This window comes from Haliaeetus albicilla, chromosome 9, assembly GCF_947461875.1.
Source record: "Haliaeetus albicilla chromosome 9, bHalAlb1.1, whole genome shotgun sequence".
Classification (NCBI taxonomy): Eukaryota; Metazoa; Chordata; class Aves; order Accipitriformes; family Accipitridae; genus Haliaeetus; species Haliaeetus albicilla.
The window spans coordinates 12,184,769-12,199,812 of record NC_091491.1 but is presented as its reverse complement, the minus strand read 5'-3'; the positions used below and the strand labels follow the sequence as shown (position 1 = coordinate 12,199,812).

Below are 15,044 nucleotides of genomic sequence, written 5' to 3'. Positions count from 1 at the left end.
TTCTTCAACACATTTTGTGGCTTCTGTGTTCCCCACAGCTAGAGTGGAAAGACTAGACCAAGAGCTTGAAACATTTTTCAGGGTTTATCCCAAATGATGGGAACCCCTGATCTAGCTGAGGGATGTTGGCTCTGCTGTTCACCAAATACCTTTTAGAGGCTGAAGAGGAAGGAGACAAAACACCTCAGCATATGGAGGTCTTCCCCAAAGCTTTTCAGTGTCTCTTCTTGCTCCTCTGTACATCAGAGCAGGGCACAAGGGACAAAGCACCACCACCACGCTCTAAAAAGTCATTCTTCACTTCTACCATCCACAAAACACTTATTATTTGCTCCTTCTCATCTCCTCGGCCTTCAGGCCACCAGAATACCTGGAACTGGGACATTCTCAATTGTTGACCAACAGACGTTGGATCTTGGATTCAGTGATGTCACTTGCTGAGAGGTGGGTTTCTCGGCTACCTGAGACTTTGGCAGCTGTTTGTGGGCTCATCTCTGCTTAAGCCAGCATTCTTGGAAAGAGGAGACATGAAAATCTTTGTTTCCCCTTGCAGCACCTTTGTGGCATACACTCATTTCTGCATCACCAAGTAAGGAAGGGAAGCCCTTCAGAAGGTCCTGAGGACATCACAAGAGGAAACCACCCCCCACATAGCTAGGTGTATAAAGCTAGAGTCTCTCTTTGTTTTATTAACTGGATTCAAACCATTCATATTTATTCAGTGGTGTGGTGCCTGTTGTCTGATAGACATGTCCTGGAGCTCCTGCTTCTAAGCCAATTGAGACAAAAATTGATGCTCCGTAGTTCTGCTGCACCAGACCTTGTAAAGGCAAACACCAGAGTTCATGCTGGCTCCTACAGCCTTGTTGGCAGCAGCAGTTGAAAGAGAGAAGGGATGGATGGTTTGTACAAAAGCCCAAGGATGGGCAGATTTTCCATGATTTCTGGTCAATACTGCCATCCTTGCAACTGTGTTGCCCCAGGGTGCCAGGGGTGCACCAAGAGCCTGGTGGCCCTCTGCACCAAAAGCAGAGATGTCAAGTCAGCAGGAAGGGTGGTGGTGTGCAGGTATTTTGCTTCTTAATCACACCTATTTGAGCATAGCCTATCCAACATCACCCGGCTAAGTTTCTTCAAACCCTGGTTGTGCTGAGCATGGACAGTTTCAGAGTGGCCCAGCACCATCCACCCATGCCGTCTGCTTGGCCCGTGGTTTGCAGAGTGTTTTCAGATTGCTGCTGCCATGGCTGGGCAGCTCCTCACAGCAGAAGTAGATCCAGACCTCAGCACACACCCTGGCTGTGCTGGGCACGTGAGAACAGGACAGGGACAGGAGATAGATGGGTGTAATTATAGCATGGTCTTTTAACTGCAGAAGAGCCTGCCTATATGGCTATCAGTTCTGGGAAGCGCCATTAGATGTGTTCACTGGCACACTACGCTATTTCTGGAGCTTCCTTTAAAAAACACAAGTTGTGCTGTATTTTGGCAATATAATCCCCATACCTGTAGTCATACAAAACCCACCAAGAACATTTGGTGTGACCTGCCAGTCTGCTGAGAAGCTTGGCAGAAACAGCCGTTCCTTCCCCCCGATGATGATGTCACAACTGATGTCAGCATGAAGCACAGGGACCAAGTAGAAATGACAGCAAAAGCTTGGTCTGATGCTGATGTCCCCCTGCAGAAGTGGATGAGGTGCCACTCTCTTGGGTCTCCAGCTAGGACTACAGGTCCCTGGCAGAAGCCCTCAGCGTTGGCTGTACTTGGGGAAACAGCACCATCTATTTGCAGTGTTGTTTTACAAGTGCCTTTGTAGAGAAGACAATGTGGCTTCCACGGTTGGGTGTCTGTGACCCATCAGCAGGGCTGGGGATCCCATCCTGGAGCCAAAGGCTTGGTGTAGGATCCTCTCCTGTCCTAGGTCACGTTGGCAGGCACCTCCCTGCAGCCCAAAAGTAACATCTGACATTTGCTCTCAGTTTAGGGTTATGAGTACGAGTCACACAACGTGTGTGCGGGCACCAGGGGAGGGAAGAGGCACAAAGAGTCCACAGGCAGGTCAGACAGCCCCAGGCTAGGGGCTTCATCTCGGATTTGGATCTCCCTTTCCAAGGCAGGGTCTGCCCTTCCACTCCCATGCACAGACATGAAGACACCTACCCTGAGGTCCCATGCCCGTACAGGTCTCAGCCCCTGCCCCACACTTCCCCACAGCTGCCTCAGACAGATGCTAGCCCATTGGGGTCCCAGAGCTGTCTGGGGGAGGCAGAGGTTCCAGGAAGGTGTTGGCCCCACAGGACCAAGGGGGAGAAAGCCAGCCTGCCCCCAGGTTTGCTGTCCCCACCTCAGCCCATCCCCACCTCTGTGGGGACAGCAGCTGGGCAAGGGGCAGGGATTTGGGGCTGCCTCCAAACCCAGCTCAGCACCTCTCAAGGTTTGACCCCCATGTGTTCCTGGTGACAGAAGTGACCCAGGACCCCCCGTTCCAGCTTTACCACAGGCTTGGGAGGAGTGAAAAAGATCTGCTCTATTAAACCTGCTGGAAAAATGGTACAATGGGTGGTCTGTGGCATCCAAAGCACAACAGATGGTCTGGGGCATCCAAAGCTCTCGTGAAGCAACCACTACTTTTTCTTGCCACTTTTCTTCTTGCTTTCGATCAGGTCCAGCCCCTGCTTCTTGATGTCTTCCCGGGTGAGGACAAGGCCATAGTCTTTGTCAGCAAAATCAAAGGGGTCTGGAGGAGATAGTGGAGAGGAATGGGCTGGGGAGGGTCTGCAGGGCCACCTGTGCTGTGCCTGTGTCCCTGGGAAGAGCTAGCAGGTTTTGGAGGGCTGGTGGGATCCTGGAGAGCCCTCATGCCAAGCCCTCAGGCACAGGCACTGCCAAACTGACTCTTCTACCCCAGCATCCCAGGGTGACCTGCAGGACCTGGTGATGCCACCGCTGTGGCCCATCTTCAACACTGCTGGGGCTTCCCATAAAGGTCTGGAGCTATGGGATGGTGGGTACAGCTCACATTTTGTTAGAAAAAGGTGCCAAAAGCTCATTGTTTCCTCCAAGAGCATCCTATAGGAGGAGGCCACAGGCAGAGTCAAGCACTAGTTATTCTTCACAACCAGGTGATTCTGAAGACAAGGCTCTCCTTCCTTGCTCCACTGCATCTCTCCTTCTTCCTGTGACGGCTCAACACTGACCACCCCACCAGCTGCCTTTGTTCTCCCACATCCCCATCTAAAATCACCACCCACTCTCAAAGCCTTGGAGACAGCCAAGGTCAGTCCCAAGGTTGGGAGGCAATTCATGGGTTGGGGTCTGCTGGGACAGTGGGAGACAGGCAAGGAGGCCCAGAAATCCCAGTGGGCAGGGGCTAGGACAGTTGCTGTGTGACATGACCCCGCTGTGCTCTCCTACCTTGGACCCTACTGCCTATGTCCTCAAAGGAAATCTTCAGGTTCTGTGGATCATTCATGATTGTTTTCTCTAGAAAATTTCTGACCTTCACAAAAGTCTGTGAAAGACACTCTGGGTTAATTGCTGAAGGGGAGGTGCGTGTTACAACCCAAGGGGTGCCCCACCTCGATGTCCCCCTAGAGGGGACACCCTGTAGAGCCCAGTGCCACTTAGGACTGAGCTGCTCCATGGCTCTTCCCTGGGGCCACCTCCATCCTCCCAGCTGGGAAGACAGCTTGTGATGGACCATCCGGGAGAGCCCCCCATGGGTCCCAAAGACCACATCAGGGATGGAGCCCCCAAGCACCTCATTGTCCTCGTCAGGGCTGTGACTGTGGGAAGGCAGGTTGGCCACCCGCTGCACCAGGTACTGCAGCTTCTGCTCACAGTGCTGGAGCTTCTCCTCCACTCCCCTGGCCTTGAGAGAATTGTCCTGGGGTCAGAGAGAGAACAACCACCTTGGTGGGGAAAATGAGCCACTTGGGGTGACAGTGGCTGTAGCAAGTGTCACTGCGCTGTGCCATTGCACCACCAAGCACTGGCCGGGGCTGTGCTCATCCCAGTGCCACGCGGGTACCTGGCCAGGCACAGTGATGCCATGCAAATGGACAAAGAGGTTGTCGATGCCATTCTCAAACTCGAGCAGGAGCTCCTGGTTCCTCAGCATCTGGGCTTGCATCTGCTCCAGCCGAGCCTCTTCCCACTGCAGGTTCATCCTCAGCTCCTCCTCCAGCATCCTGGAACCAACCACATTCACATCCATACAACTGCATAGGGGTGCAGAGACACCCCGAATCTGTTGCAAAAGCTGCTCAGGTTGCACAGCAGAGATGCTGCCTGCAACCCAACTCCATGCTGCTGGTACCACTTCCCATGCCAGGCAAGGAGCAAGGGTCCTCCTGCTGCCACAGCAGGAGCTTTGGGAGCACCCTGGTGAGAAAAACTCCCTGTGCAGGAGGGGTGGGTGGCTCATGTCCCGCCCCCCCGACCCAAGGGTGATGGCCCAGTTGGCATGACTGGCCCAAGGCTAGCAGCACCTGATTGTGTTGGGGGGCTGGCGAAACTTCAGCTCAGCCTGCTTCAGCTCCAGCTCCTTCAGTGTCTTCTTCAGTGCCTGCTTCTTCTCCTTGCACTCCTTGATGTACTGCTCCAGGTCCACGGAGGACTTCTGCTGTGCCAGGAGCCTGCTGGGGATGTCCTGGCCGGGGGAGAGCATGAGGACTCAGCCCACGGCGCTCCTGCAGGGTACAGGATCCTGGCCGTGGCCTCAGGGAGGTTTCTGCACGCACCATGGACTGCTGCTAGCTCATGTCATGGAGAAAAGCAGCTCCATCCCTGCCCACACAAGAGGGCCTTTGGGGAGCTCCAGGGGCAGAGGAGAGCAGATAACCCCGCAATGAAACAAGGCGAGCAGAGAGGTCTCAGCTCCCCAGGGCTTGAGCAGCCCCAGGTTTTACCAGAGATGAGTTTTTACATTACCCAGAGGCGGGAACACTGCACCGCAGCCCTGGCTTTCTCTATCTTCTTGGTCACCAGGGCCTTGCACTCCATCTGGGACTTGGTGGCCTCCAGTTTGGTGCCTGGGGTGGGAGGGAAGCAGCATGGAAGGATGGTCTGTGGCTGCGCCCATGTCCCACCCCCATGCACCCCGACAGGTACTCACCCACCAGCGGGTCCTGTGGGAGCAGGTTCGGGAAGTCCATGGTGAGCTCGTACCTGGCTTGCTGCAAGGACGTTCATTGTCACCCCTTGAGCTGCTGGCACCCCGGGGGAGCTGGCCCTGCAGCCCACCCCACTCACGGGGGGCTCAGCACTGACGCCTGCCATCTGCCTGCAGCCCTGCCTGCGCCGGGTCCCCCCAGCTCACCACTCTCAGGTGCCTTTCGCTTGCTTCCTTGAGCCAGTGTCTGTCGATGTGCACCTTCTGGGAGGCCAGGGAGCGGTACCTGAACTCTCTCTCTGCAAGGAACTGGGTTTCCATCTTGGCCATGTCCTCCTGGAACATATCAGAGAAGGGAGAAGTGGCTGCCAAAGCCAGAATGGACCTTTGTGAGCCAGCTGAGCTTCTGGGATGGCCAGCGTCAAAAATGACCCCCTCTGGGTAAACAGGCTGGGAAGAAAACTGGGCAAGGAGGACTGGAAGATGAAGCATGCTGCCTTGACCATGACCAGTGCCCCAGGGCAACCTGGCCCAAGAGTGAGACCCGGGAGAAGATATGGAGGCATCTGGGTGCTGTGGGCAAGCCCAGCTCACTCTCTTTTGCTCTTTATTGCAGGAAGACTCACTAGCCCACGCACATGGTGCCATCTGTGGGCTCTGGAGGATGGCAAAGGGCCCCAAGGTGCCCCGGACCATCTCACCTTGGTTAAATCGGCAGCTTTGAGGGCATCCAAGGCCATGAGCTCCATGTCTTCCAGCTCCCCATGGTACAGCTCGGCCATCCCGCACAGGAGGTCAAGGTGGAGAGGCAGGTTGGCCAGCTCCTGGGACAGAGGGAACCACAGCACATCATCCCACCGAGACCCAGGGATCCCCTGCGCTGTGGGGTGATGGAGAGGAGCAGGAGGACCTCACTGATTCGGGAGGGTGTCCCACCAGCACAGCCCCTTGACACCAGTTCAGCCCCTTCAGCTCCCCGCCTTTGCAGGGGAAGCGGGTGGGATGATGGCACGGTGAGGAGGAGCTCACCTTCCTCAGCACATCCCGCACTGCCAGGTACAGGGCGGTCACCTTCTGTCCAGCGTGGACTTTTGTGAGCATCTTCTCAATGTTGTTCTCCAGCCGGTGAACCGCCTGGGGCAGAGACGAGGTGGGGTACACGGGGTGACCCCGTGTGCCAAGGCCAGCACCCACCCGGCAGGTGCAGGGGTTGGATTAAAGCTCCCTGCGGGTGCTGCCACCCCAGGAAGGGGTCCTGGGTACCTGCACCTGCGCCTGGTGCTGCTTGTCATCCATCTTGGTATCCTGCAGCTGCTGCAGCTGCCTCTTCAGCTCGTCCCGGGCTCGGCTCCGCTGCCTCAGCTGGTACAGCAGCATGTTGCACGTGTTCACCCGGTCATAGATTTCAGCCCGGAGCTTCTCCTGGGCCACCTGGATGGGCATGCGAACATTCGCCAGGCTGGAGGCAGGGCTTGCTGGGCACCCATGGGACAAGGGGGTCCTGCCTGGAAAACTCCCCCCAGGGCAGAGCTGGGGATGCTGGGATGTTGTTCCAGGACGGGGTCTGGGAGAGCTTTGCTCTGGGGGGCTGGTGGGGGTAAGGCAGAGGTGAACATCTGCTGATGGCAATGGTGGGTCGGGCTTCGGGACTCTGCATAACACAGACCCAGGGCTGGGTGTCAATAAAATCGATCAGTGCCCCAGATTCGGATGCTGGCGGAGAGCAGTGGCACCTCTCTGTCCCTGCAAGAGGCCCCCGGGCAAAGGCAGCTGCGCGGGGCCGGCGCATCTATCTCCACAGGCTGATAACCAGGTCATAACCTTGGGAGAGGCAGTGAAGGGCAGAGACAGCATCCCTCTCCCAGGGATGCAGCTGGACCCTGCAGGAACCCGGGCAGCTGCGGGGACACACAGGGTGGGACGGCCAGGAGCTCTGCTGGGGCAGAGGATCTGCTCAGGGACCTAAAGGAGGGCCTGCACAGATGGGTCCTGTAGAGGAAAGGGACCCATGGGACCACACATGAACACCCCGTGTCTTGCCACACCAGCCCTGTGGACCCACAGGGGCAGCCTGTGCCCGCCGGACCCTGCCGTTACCTCCACCGTCTTCCTGGCCAAAGTGATGCCCAAGTGCTTCTGCGCTCCGCAAGCCTCAGAAATGGTGAGCTTGTTGCACTGTGAGCAGGAGAGGGGCAGAGAGAGCACGTCACTGCCAGCCTGGGGACGGTCACATCCCAATGCGGCCCTGCGCTGCCTGCTCCTGGAGAGGACTGGTGGAGGCGCTGGCTCTGCAGGGCCAGCACCGGGCAGGGGTACAGCAGGTGGGACCTGCCGGTACCTTCTGAACAACGCCCAGGGCACGGACGTCCTCCTGCACCGCCTCACGCAGGCGGGGGAGCAGCTCTCTGTTCTGACCAAGCTTTTCCTCCCATGACTGCGCGAAAAACTTCCTCCCTTGCTCTGGAGGACATTAAGCTGCTGTTGGTACCATGCAGGACGATGCGGGGACCAAGAGCCCCCCACCCTCCCCGGGCTGTCCCCGGGAAGCCGAAGGGGCAGCACCTTGCAAGGTGATGATGGTGTGCAGCTCCTGGACGTGCTGGCTGAGGTTTGCCTTCCGAGCGCCGGCGCTCCTGCCTCGGCCCTCCAGCCCCGCTGCGTGTGCGGCAGCCATGGCGGCTCCACTGCCTGGTGGGGATGTCGCCGGGCTGTGACCACGCACGGAACCGTCGCCGTGGCACCTCCAACTGCCACACACTGCACACCTCCTGCTCGGCCATCACCTCCCGCTCGGCCATCGCCGCCCGCAGCCCCTTCCTCTCCACCTCTGCGGGCAACAGGTTAATTAATAACCAATTACTGAGCTCTCTGAGGTAGCCAAAGGCAGGGCAGGTACTGAGGATCCCAGTTCGGTTTCCCATCACTGTGGCTATGGCAGTTGCAACCCACCCAGGCCAGTGAGTCATCCAAGCCCCACCAGAAACAGGGTGAGGACAATTCCAGGGAAAATACATGTACACTTACACCCAAACACACTACCAACGCACTCCTGGAAGCTGCTGGCTTATTTCAGATGGGAAGAGGAGTCTATTACTCCCTACATATGTAGCTTCAGAAATTTCAGTTAATTAGTCAGGAAACGGTTGTGCAGGAGTTACACTCCTGTTGAAACAGGCAAGAACAAACCAGCTACCAATACTGATATTTATTTTGATGCTTACCATACATTCTTGCTGAACTACAAATATGATGAGAAATGCAAGCATGTACATTTATTTGTTGATAAATAAAATCAAGCTTCCTCTACCAGGGAAAATCCTTAACGTTTGATTTGCGGAAAAACACTCTGTAAGGAAATTGCCTTTCTAGCACCAAGCTCGTAAATCAGCTTGAAGTTTCTGTAACTCAGGGCCTTTAACCTGCAGCCATCCTATTGCGCTCTAGGTGTTGTGCATAGAACACAAAGAAATTACAGGACTGTGAAATCAAGTATTACTGACACAGTATCATCTGAGGCTCTTACTCAGTGTCTCATTTGCAGATTTACGAATTGCATGTTAGTGCTAATTGCCAGTGACGAGCTAAATATCAACATTATCATCTTCAGTGCTTCATAAAGTGTGCATAAAGAGATGGCCATTTGAAAAACAAGCAGTTAAGGGTTTGTACGCATGAGGAATCTTGCCAATCTGTCCATAAATGTAGAGATCTCCACATTGAGGCTGTGTCCACATGGCAAATACAGTAATTATGCCACTAAACTTCCCTGGGCAGCATTTAAATACCATGGAAGATTACCTCCGGGGCAAGAGAAAGCATTTTAAAATGGATAAAATGGTTCAAGAATCTCCATTTCACTGGCTCTCAGCAGAACACAGACTGTAGTGGCAAGTCCTTCCAAAATATTACTAAGGAAATTTAACCCAACCTTGCACAAGCTTGTCAACAGACTGCTGCAGAGATCAGCTTCCAAAAGGAAGCCTTAGATCTAGTCCCACAGGCCCCCTGCACTTGACAGGTCAAACCTTTCCTCCTCCAGCTGACTTCAACTCTCCCTGCTTAAATTCTAGAAAATTCACAACGTGTTAATGATACAAAGGAAAAGGTCACGTCAAGAGTACAAACCAGAGCTCTGTTGAATTGTCATATAACAGACAGTCATGTGCTCTAAAAGCGAACAGCAAACAATGAACACAACACATGCTCATCTGGGAGAGAGGTCTAGTCGTTGTCTAGCCTGCAGCTCCTGACTTGCTGTGTACTATCAGCATGGAAACAGCTATGTAATTCTAAAGGCTCCTTAAATTCCTGCTGGTTTAGCTTTTAGTCACCCAAGCATATATGCTTTGCCTGGTGGTTTGTAGTTTTACTATCTCCTTCTCCAGTTGTTGTCCTCTCTTCCCCTCTTCTTTGAAATACCCAACTTCAACTTAAAAGCATTTGTTTAACACAGCTGAAACAAGATTTAACAGAATTATCAAGAACTATGTACTGTGCCTCAGGAGCTGGCTGGAAGTTCTGTGCATGTATTAGAAAGCAGCATAAAAAGACAGAAGATAAAGGACAGCTGCCAGTGTTCTCTATCGCACTAAAAAGAAAAGGGGCACATTCAAACAGTTACTGCTAGGGAATTACAGCCCAACAAAAGCCTCTCTAGCTCAATGGCCAGAGGCCACCACTGCCTGTTCGAGATTCATTTTATCATGTGAACCAGAACAGCTCACAAGCGCAAGCTACCCCTTCAGCCTACAAAAAGCATCACCGCAGTCAGAGATACCTCCTATACTATTAACAAAAATAATTATTTCTTTCTGTATCTATAATATATAAATAGGTGATAATTAATTTTTATTAATGTAGCTAAATATATTTTACGAATAAGTTATTTGGAAAACATTTTTTCTACGTCAGCAAGTACTGTTACATCCAGTGAAGGAAATCTTTAAGAATGGTCCTTTAAAGTACTCTACTTATCAAGCAGCCAATTATGGAAGTCTAAGTCAGTTTTCATGCTGCCTAGAGATTGGTTTTTAGACATGATCCACACTTTGCACCTGTTTAGAAGTGAAAATGCAGTGCGTTCTTCTTAAGGTTCCTCTCCTCACATACAAACCCCACCCCTCAGTGACCTATGCAATCTTCCACTCAACATTGACAATTTAAAGTAAAAATGATTGGCACCGTATCAGTCAAACACTCTTCAATAGCAACTCTTAAAGTAAATCAAAGCCAGAGTAACTTCCATATCACGTCTTAACTCAATCCTCATTAGTGCAACTCCAACACAAAATGTTCCTACAGGCAAAGACATTTGTAAACCAAGCAAGTGTAAAATGATAAAAAAAAAACACACTGCATGGAAAAATCCCAAAGGATTAGTGTCAGAAAATATTTGGCAGCAAGAGATTGGAAAAAACATGAAGGCCTAACAGAAGAGAGTGGCTAATGCCAGTCATTTTGTAGGATGTTGTTAAAGTAAAACTGCTGCAGGAAGGTTTTCATTATTCAAGCTTTTCATCTCCTTCCTCCACATCTTTCAGACTGAGCACTTCCAGTGTTCCTTTCCCTTTTGTCTCACTCCGGATCAGCTCATCAATCTCTCTGAAGCAGCCTGGGTCAATAAGGCACACCTGAAATGTTTCACATTTCATCAGTCAAGCAGTAATATTTGATTTTCATCAGCCCCTTTTCAAGGTCTAACATTAATCCTCATTTAAAAAAAAAGATATTGTTTAGTTACTAAGAAGGACTTTGCAGGGTTGGTAAGTGATTTCTATCAAGTAATCTTTCCACAGAAGTTCTGCAGTTCCATTTACCCATGCTGGACATGTCTTTTGACAGTTGGGATTGCTAGATTCTAAACTGTTCTCGGAAAGCTTTTTACTAATACCAAATCTTGCTTTATCACAGATTATTTTTTAAAAAACTAATTAGCCACTGTCAAAATACAGGCCTGACCCACCAAATAAATAAAAGTAACATTCCATATATGCAGAGAAACTTATCAGTGTTGTAGGATAATCACTGCTGAGAGAAATTACACTGTGCTTCTCCTCAGCATAAAGCAGCAATCTCTGTATAACAAAGGCTACTTTCAAGCTTACATCACTAGGATTGTGTGAAATTAAAAACTACAAACTACACCTCTGATTTAAAATCTCTGGTAAACTTGCAGTTTATCTAAACAACTTCTATTTATTAATTAATTTTCTAGTAAAATGTACAGGTGTAGTCAAATCAAGTATGAAACCCAAGGACTGCTTTATTCCTTACAATTTCCAACTGTTCATGGAAGTCTTCATTCTCAATAACTTTAATCAGTGGCTTCAGCTTCTCTTTTAGTTTCTTCCCCTCCTTCGCTGGAAGAATAAATCGTAGCCTCATGTGAGCACGTTCAATTTGCATGGTCTCCTTTAACTGTCTGATCACTTCCAATGCCTGTTAAGACATTAAAAAGAAAGAGCATTTATATACCTACTTAAAACACACCACACAGATCAAAATCTCAAATTCTTTGCGTTAGCTTCAGACACATTTCTCAGTACTGATCACTGCCACTCTGCTGCAGGGAGTTTGCTATTTTGATAGATTAAGAAGAAAAGGCAGAGTTCTTGCTTTTTGTGACCACTTCAAAAACTTGAAGACCTGTCTGAAATAATGTTAAACAGCAGTTGTACTGCAAAACAACAGAAACCCATGTGGCTCAGATGCAAAGCCTGATTTACTACCTCAATTAAAATAAATTATAAACCTTTTATTTGTGTTCCAGGCATATCACTGTCGCTGCTTTAATAAGTTTCTTTCTTTTTCTCTTCCCTGAATTGTTAGAAAACAAACTGCAAGAGTTTCAGAAGCTGCTTGTATCCAGCATTCAACTGCCAGCCAACTGAGTAATCACTCTGCGGGCTTTAGACCACAGGGCTTTATTGATCCCTCTGGGACTGCTAACAGAGAAATTACACTTGAAACGACACCTCTGAGCAGAAGCTGATTTTGTGAGAAAACCAACCTGCTGCTTTGTGCTCTTGTGTGGTTTGACGGAGTAGTGAATATCCTTCATAGCTCTTTCTATAAGGATTACTGTATATGGCCTCTTTGTTTCAGGATTCACACATTTGTCAGCCACAATAGTTGCGATGTCCCTAAACATCTGCTCCAGCTGTGTGTGTCGTTCTTTGTCCGATACCTGCAGCTCCCCTTTTAATAAAATCTGTAAAAAATAAAGAAATCAGTTAATAAACATCACAGATTTGACTGAAGAGTGAAAACTCTAATAACTTTTTAAAATTTAACAATTGTTTGAATGGTTTGGTTAGGCGTGAAGTGCAGGAAAAGAATAACCATATTAATAATGTACATCATTGTGACAGACAACACTGGAAAGACTTCAGACAAAAAACCCACCACAAAAATACTAAACTACAAAAAGAGAAGCACAGATTTACTTGAACTCTCATCACCCACAACAAGTCCACAGGTCATATCCTACCAAGAAGGATTAAGAAATTAAATCTTAACCCTTAATTGAACTGTCCAAAGTAAGCAACTGTCCCCTTCTTTTCCCTGCATCCTTAATAACATATCTTAGGAGAGACACTCTTCAGTGCTAGCTAACCTTTCTCCTGTGTCCATAGACATCAGCGCATAGAAGCTGTATGCTATACGGAACACTCGGAACTCTTTTCAGCCAGATGCATATATAAAATTTAAGACTACACCACAGGGTTACCACTCCTTTCTGTCCATTTCTTAACAAATTAACAACCCTTTTGCCTACAGCAGCACCGCATTCTATGAAAAGCTTCCAGTAACAAACGAACCTACCATGTCTGTGTGACCCTTATGAAAAACATTCGGAAAGTCTTCTCCAAGCTTTTATAAAGCAAAGTGTGTGAAACCTACCATCTTACAGATTTCTGTTTGGTCATCTGTCCCAAAGGCTTGAACGAGATCTTCCTTCTTTGCGACCTGGCCTTTGGAAACATTGACAAACACCGTGTGCGTCTGCAGGACCTCATCGAGATCTTTCTCCCTAGAGATTAGGGCAGGGTTAGAAAACTTGTGAAGTCAGCAATGTAAGAGTTTTTAGCGAGGACGAACAAGTCCTGCTGCCAAGGCCTGAATCGTTGGAACCTGGAAACTTCTCTTATCGAAGTGTCACTCTCCCGGGAAGGGCAGGGGCACCGCAGCGCCCCGGGCCGCCCCCGCTTCCCACCTGCACACGGGCCCCACCCGGGTCCCCGCGGCTCCCACGGCCTTCACAGCCGGGCACCACGCAACCTCCCCGGCTCCAGGGCCGGTCCCCAAGCGGGCCTCCTCCCCCTCCTCCCCGGCTATCTCCACGGCCGGATCCCTCCTCTCCCGGGACCCCCTCCACAGGAGTGTGCCCCCCGCCCCCCCGCCACAGTCGAGTCCCCACACGGGCCTTCCCCACAGCCGTCGCCCCTGGGCCAGGCCCCGCCGGTGGCGGCCGGTCACTCACGCTCCGCTGCGCCATCCCATGACCTTGTTGCGGTAGCAGGCGATCTCGAAGCGCTTTCCGCCGCGCCGCGCCCGCACCACGGCCACGTTGGTGAGGCGGATCTGGTTCGTGGGGGTGAAGATGGACATGGCGGCAGCCGCTCCTGCGCCACTGGCGGGCGCGCGCGGGGCTGGGGGGCGGGGCCGCCCCACGCTGCCTCCCCATTGGCCGCCGCCACGCCTTCCCCGCCCCCTCCCCCCCTCCCCCGTCGCGCCAGCAAAAGCCGTCCGGAGGGAAACGGGGAGAGGCGGCGGGGGTGGCCGGAAGGGAAGGTTGGGCGGGCGGCACGTGGCCTAAGGCGGGGGGGCTGCGCCGGGGAGGGCCGCGGGACCGGGAGTCGGGTAATGACCGTGAGGGGGGGGGGGGTGTGGGGTGTGTGTGTGTGGGGTGTGTGTGTGTGTGGGGTGTGTGTGTGTGGGGGGGGGGGTAATAACTGTGAGAGGTAATAACTGAAGGGTGTGTGTGAGGTGGGGGTAATAACTGTGTGGGGGGTGAATAACCGTGAGAGGGGAGTGGGGGGGGTAATAACTGAGGGGTGGTGTGTGTGCGTGTGGAATAACTCTGTGTGGGGGGGTAATAATCGTGAGGGGTGTGTGTGTTGTGGGGGGTGTTAATAACCGTGAGGGATGTGGGGAGTGTGTGTGTGTGGGGGGGTAATAACCCTGCGGTGGTTACTGGTGGGAGGAGGGGGGAATGGGAGTTCTGTGTGAGGGGCTTGTACAGAAGGGTCGTTATATGGGTGGGGATGAGTACAGAGGAGGAATTAAATAGGTTGGGCTTGGGGGGGGGGGGGTAGAGGGGCAGGTACTGGGGTAGGTACAGGGGTGCGGGGCAGAGGGCAGCTCCAGCAGGGTGTCAGGCATGGGGAGGAGGGTGCTGTGGGGTAATTGCAGGGGGGAGGTACGGGGGGGAGGTGGAGCGGGATACCCGGGCTGCTGCAGGTTTCTGGAGCCCCCCTTGAGGGGTTTGCTGCTTGTGTGGGCTGACAGCACTGGGGCTGCCAACACAAGGGGAAGCACTCTTTTCTTTTGGGAGGTTTGGTGTTGCTGGTGGAGGGGTGAGGGGCATTCCCTCAAGCTTTTGATCTGGTACTGTAAGTAACAGCCCAGGGGAAAAGTAAGATAGCAAAGTTTCCAGCCTCTTGGAAATACTTGGTTTCTGTGCTCTTGTCTGATGTCTGCAAAAACGAGATCCAAGAGGACTGCAGATAACAGTAGGATGGTGTCATCTGTGTTTCTCAGTCAATAAATGTCACAAACAAGCCTTATTTAAGCTCCTGAATGTTTCATAGGAAATGGATAATCACACGCACTGTGCAAGCACGCTCATGGCTACAATATTATGTACCCTGAATGTGCTGAACCAACTTGAGAAATCTTGGTTGTTCCAAATCAAACTTCACTCACA

At 51.7% G+C, this 15,044-nt stretch overlaps 3 protein-coding genes across 5 annotated transcripts in view; 1 reads left to right on the top strand and 2 right to left on the bottom strand.

The window, feature by feature from the left end:
• Positions 1-1,035: 1,035 nt before the first annotated feature.
• LOC104323350 (coiled-coil domain-containing protein 183) lies at positions 1,036-8,231 on the bottom strand. Its single transcript, XM_069791514.1, has 13 exons — positions 7,679-8,231; positions 7,455-7,576; positions 7,214-7,291; positions 6,380-6,547; positions 6,146-6,250; positions 5,818-5,940; positions 5,324-5,452; positions 5,120-5,180; positions 4,936-5,036; positions 4,494-4,654; positions 4,034-4,223; positions 3,418-3,889; positions 1,036-2,740 (listed from the first exon to the last, which is right to left on the bottom strand). The coding sequence occupies exons 1-13, from the start codon at positions 7,788-7,790 to the stop codon at positions 2,628-2,630; spliced, it is 1,935 nt and encodes a 644-aa protein (XP_069647615.1). The 5' UTR covers positions 7,791-8,231; the 3' UTR covers positions 1,036-2,627.
• A 75-nt stretch (positions 8,232-8,306) lies between these two features.
• On the bottom strand, positions 8,307-13,780 carry SBDS (SBDS ribosome maturation factor). Its single transcript, XM_069791513.1, has 5 exons — positions 13,599-13,780; positions 13,019-13,148; positions 12,126-12,326; positions 11,390-11,554; positions 8,307-10,746 (listed from the first exon to the last, which is right to left on the bottom strand). The coding sequence occupies exons 1-5, from the start codon at positions 13,724-13,726 to the stop codon at positions 10,618-10,620; spliced, it is 753 nt and encodes a 250-aa protein (XP_069647614.1). The 5' UTR covers positions 13,727-13,780; the 3' UTR covers positions 8,307-10,617.
• A 130-nt stretch (positions 13,781-13,910) lies between these two features.
• Positions 13,911-15,044, top strand: part of LOC104317200 (S-adenosyl-L-methionine-dependent tRNA 4-demethylwyosine synthase TYW1) — a 110,821-nt gene continuing 109,687 nt past the window's right edge. For all 3 annotated transcript variants that reach the window (XM_069791511.1, XM_069791510.1, XM_069791512.1), the window contains exon 1: positions 13,911-13,978. The gene's annotated coding sequence lies outside the window, so the exon portion shown is untranslated. The remainder of the gene's footprint in view (positions 13,979-15,044) is intronic.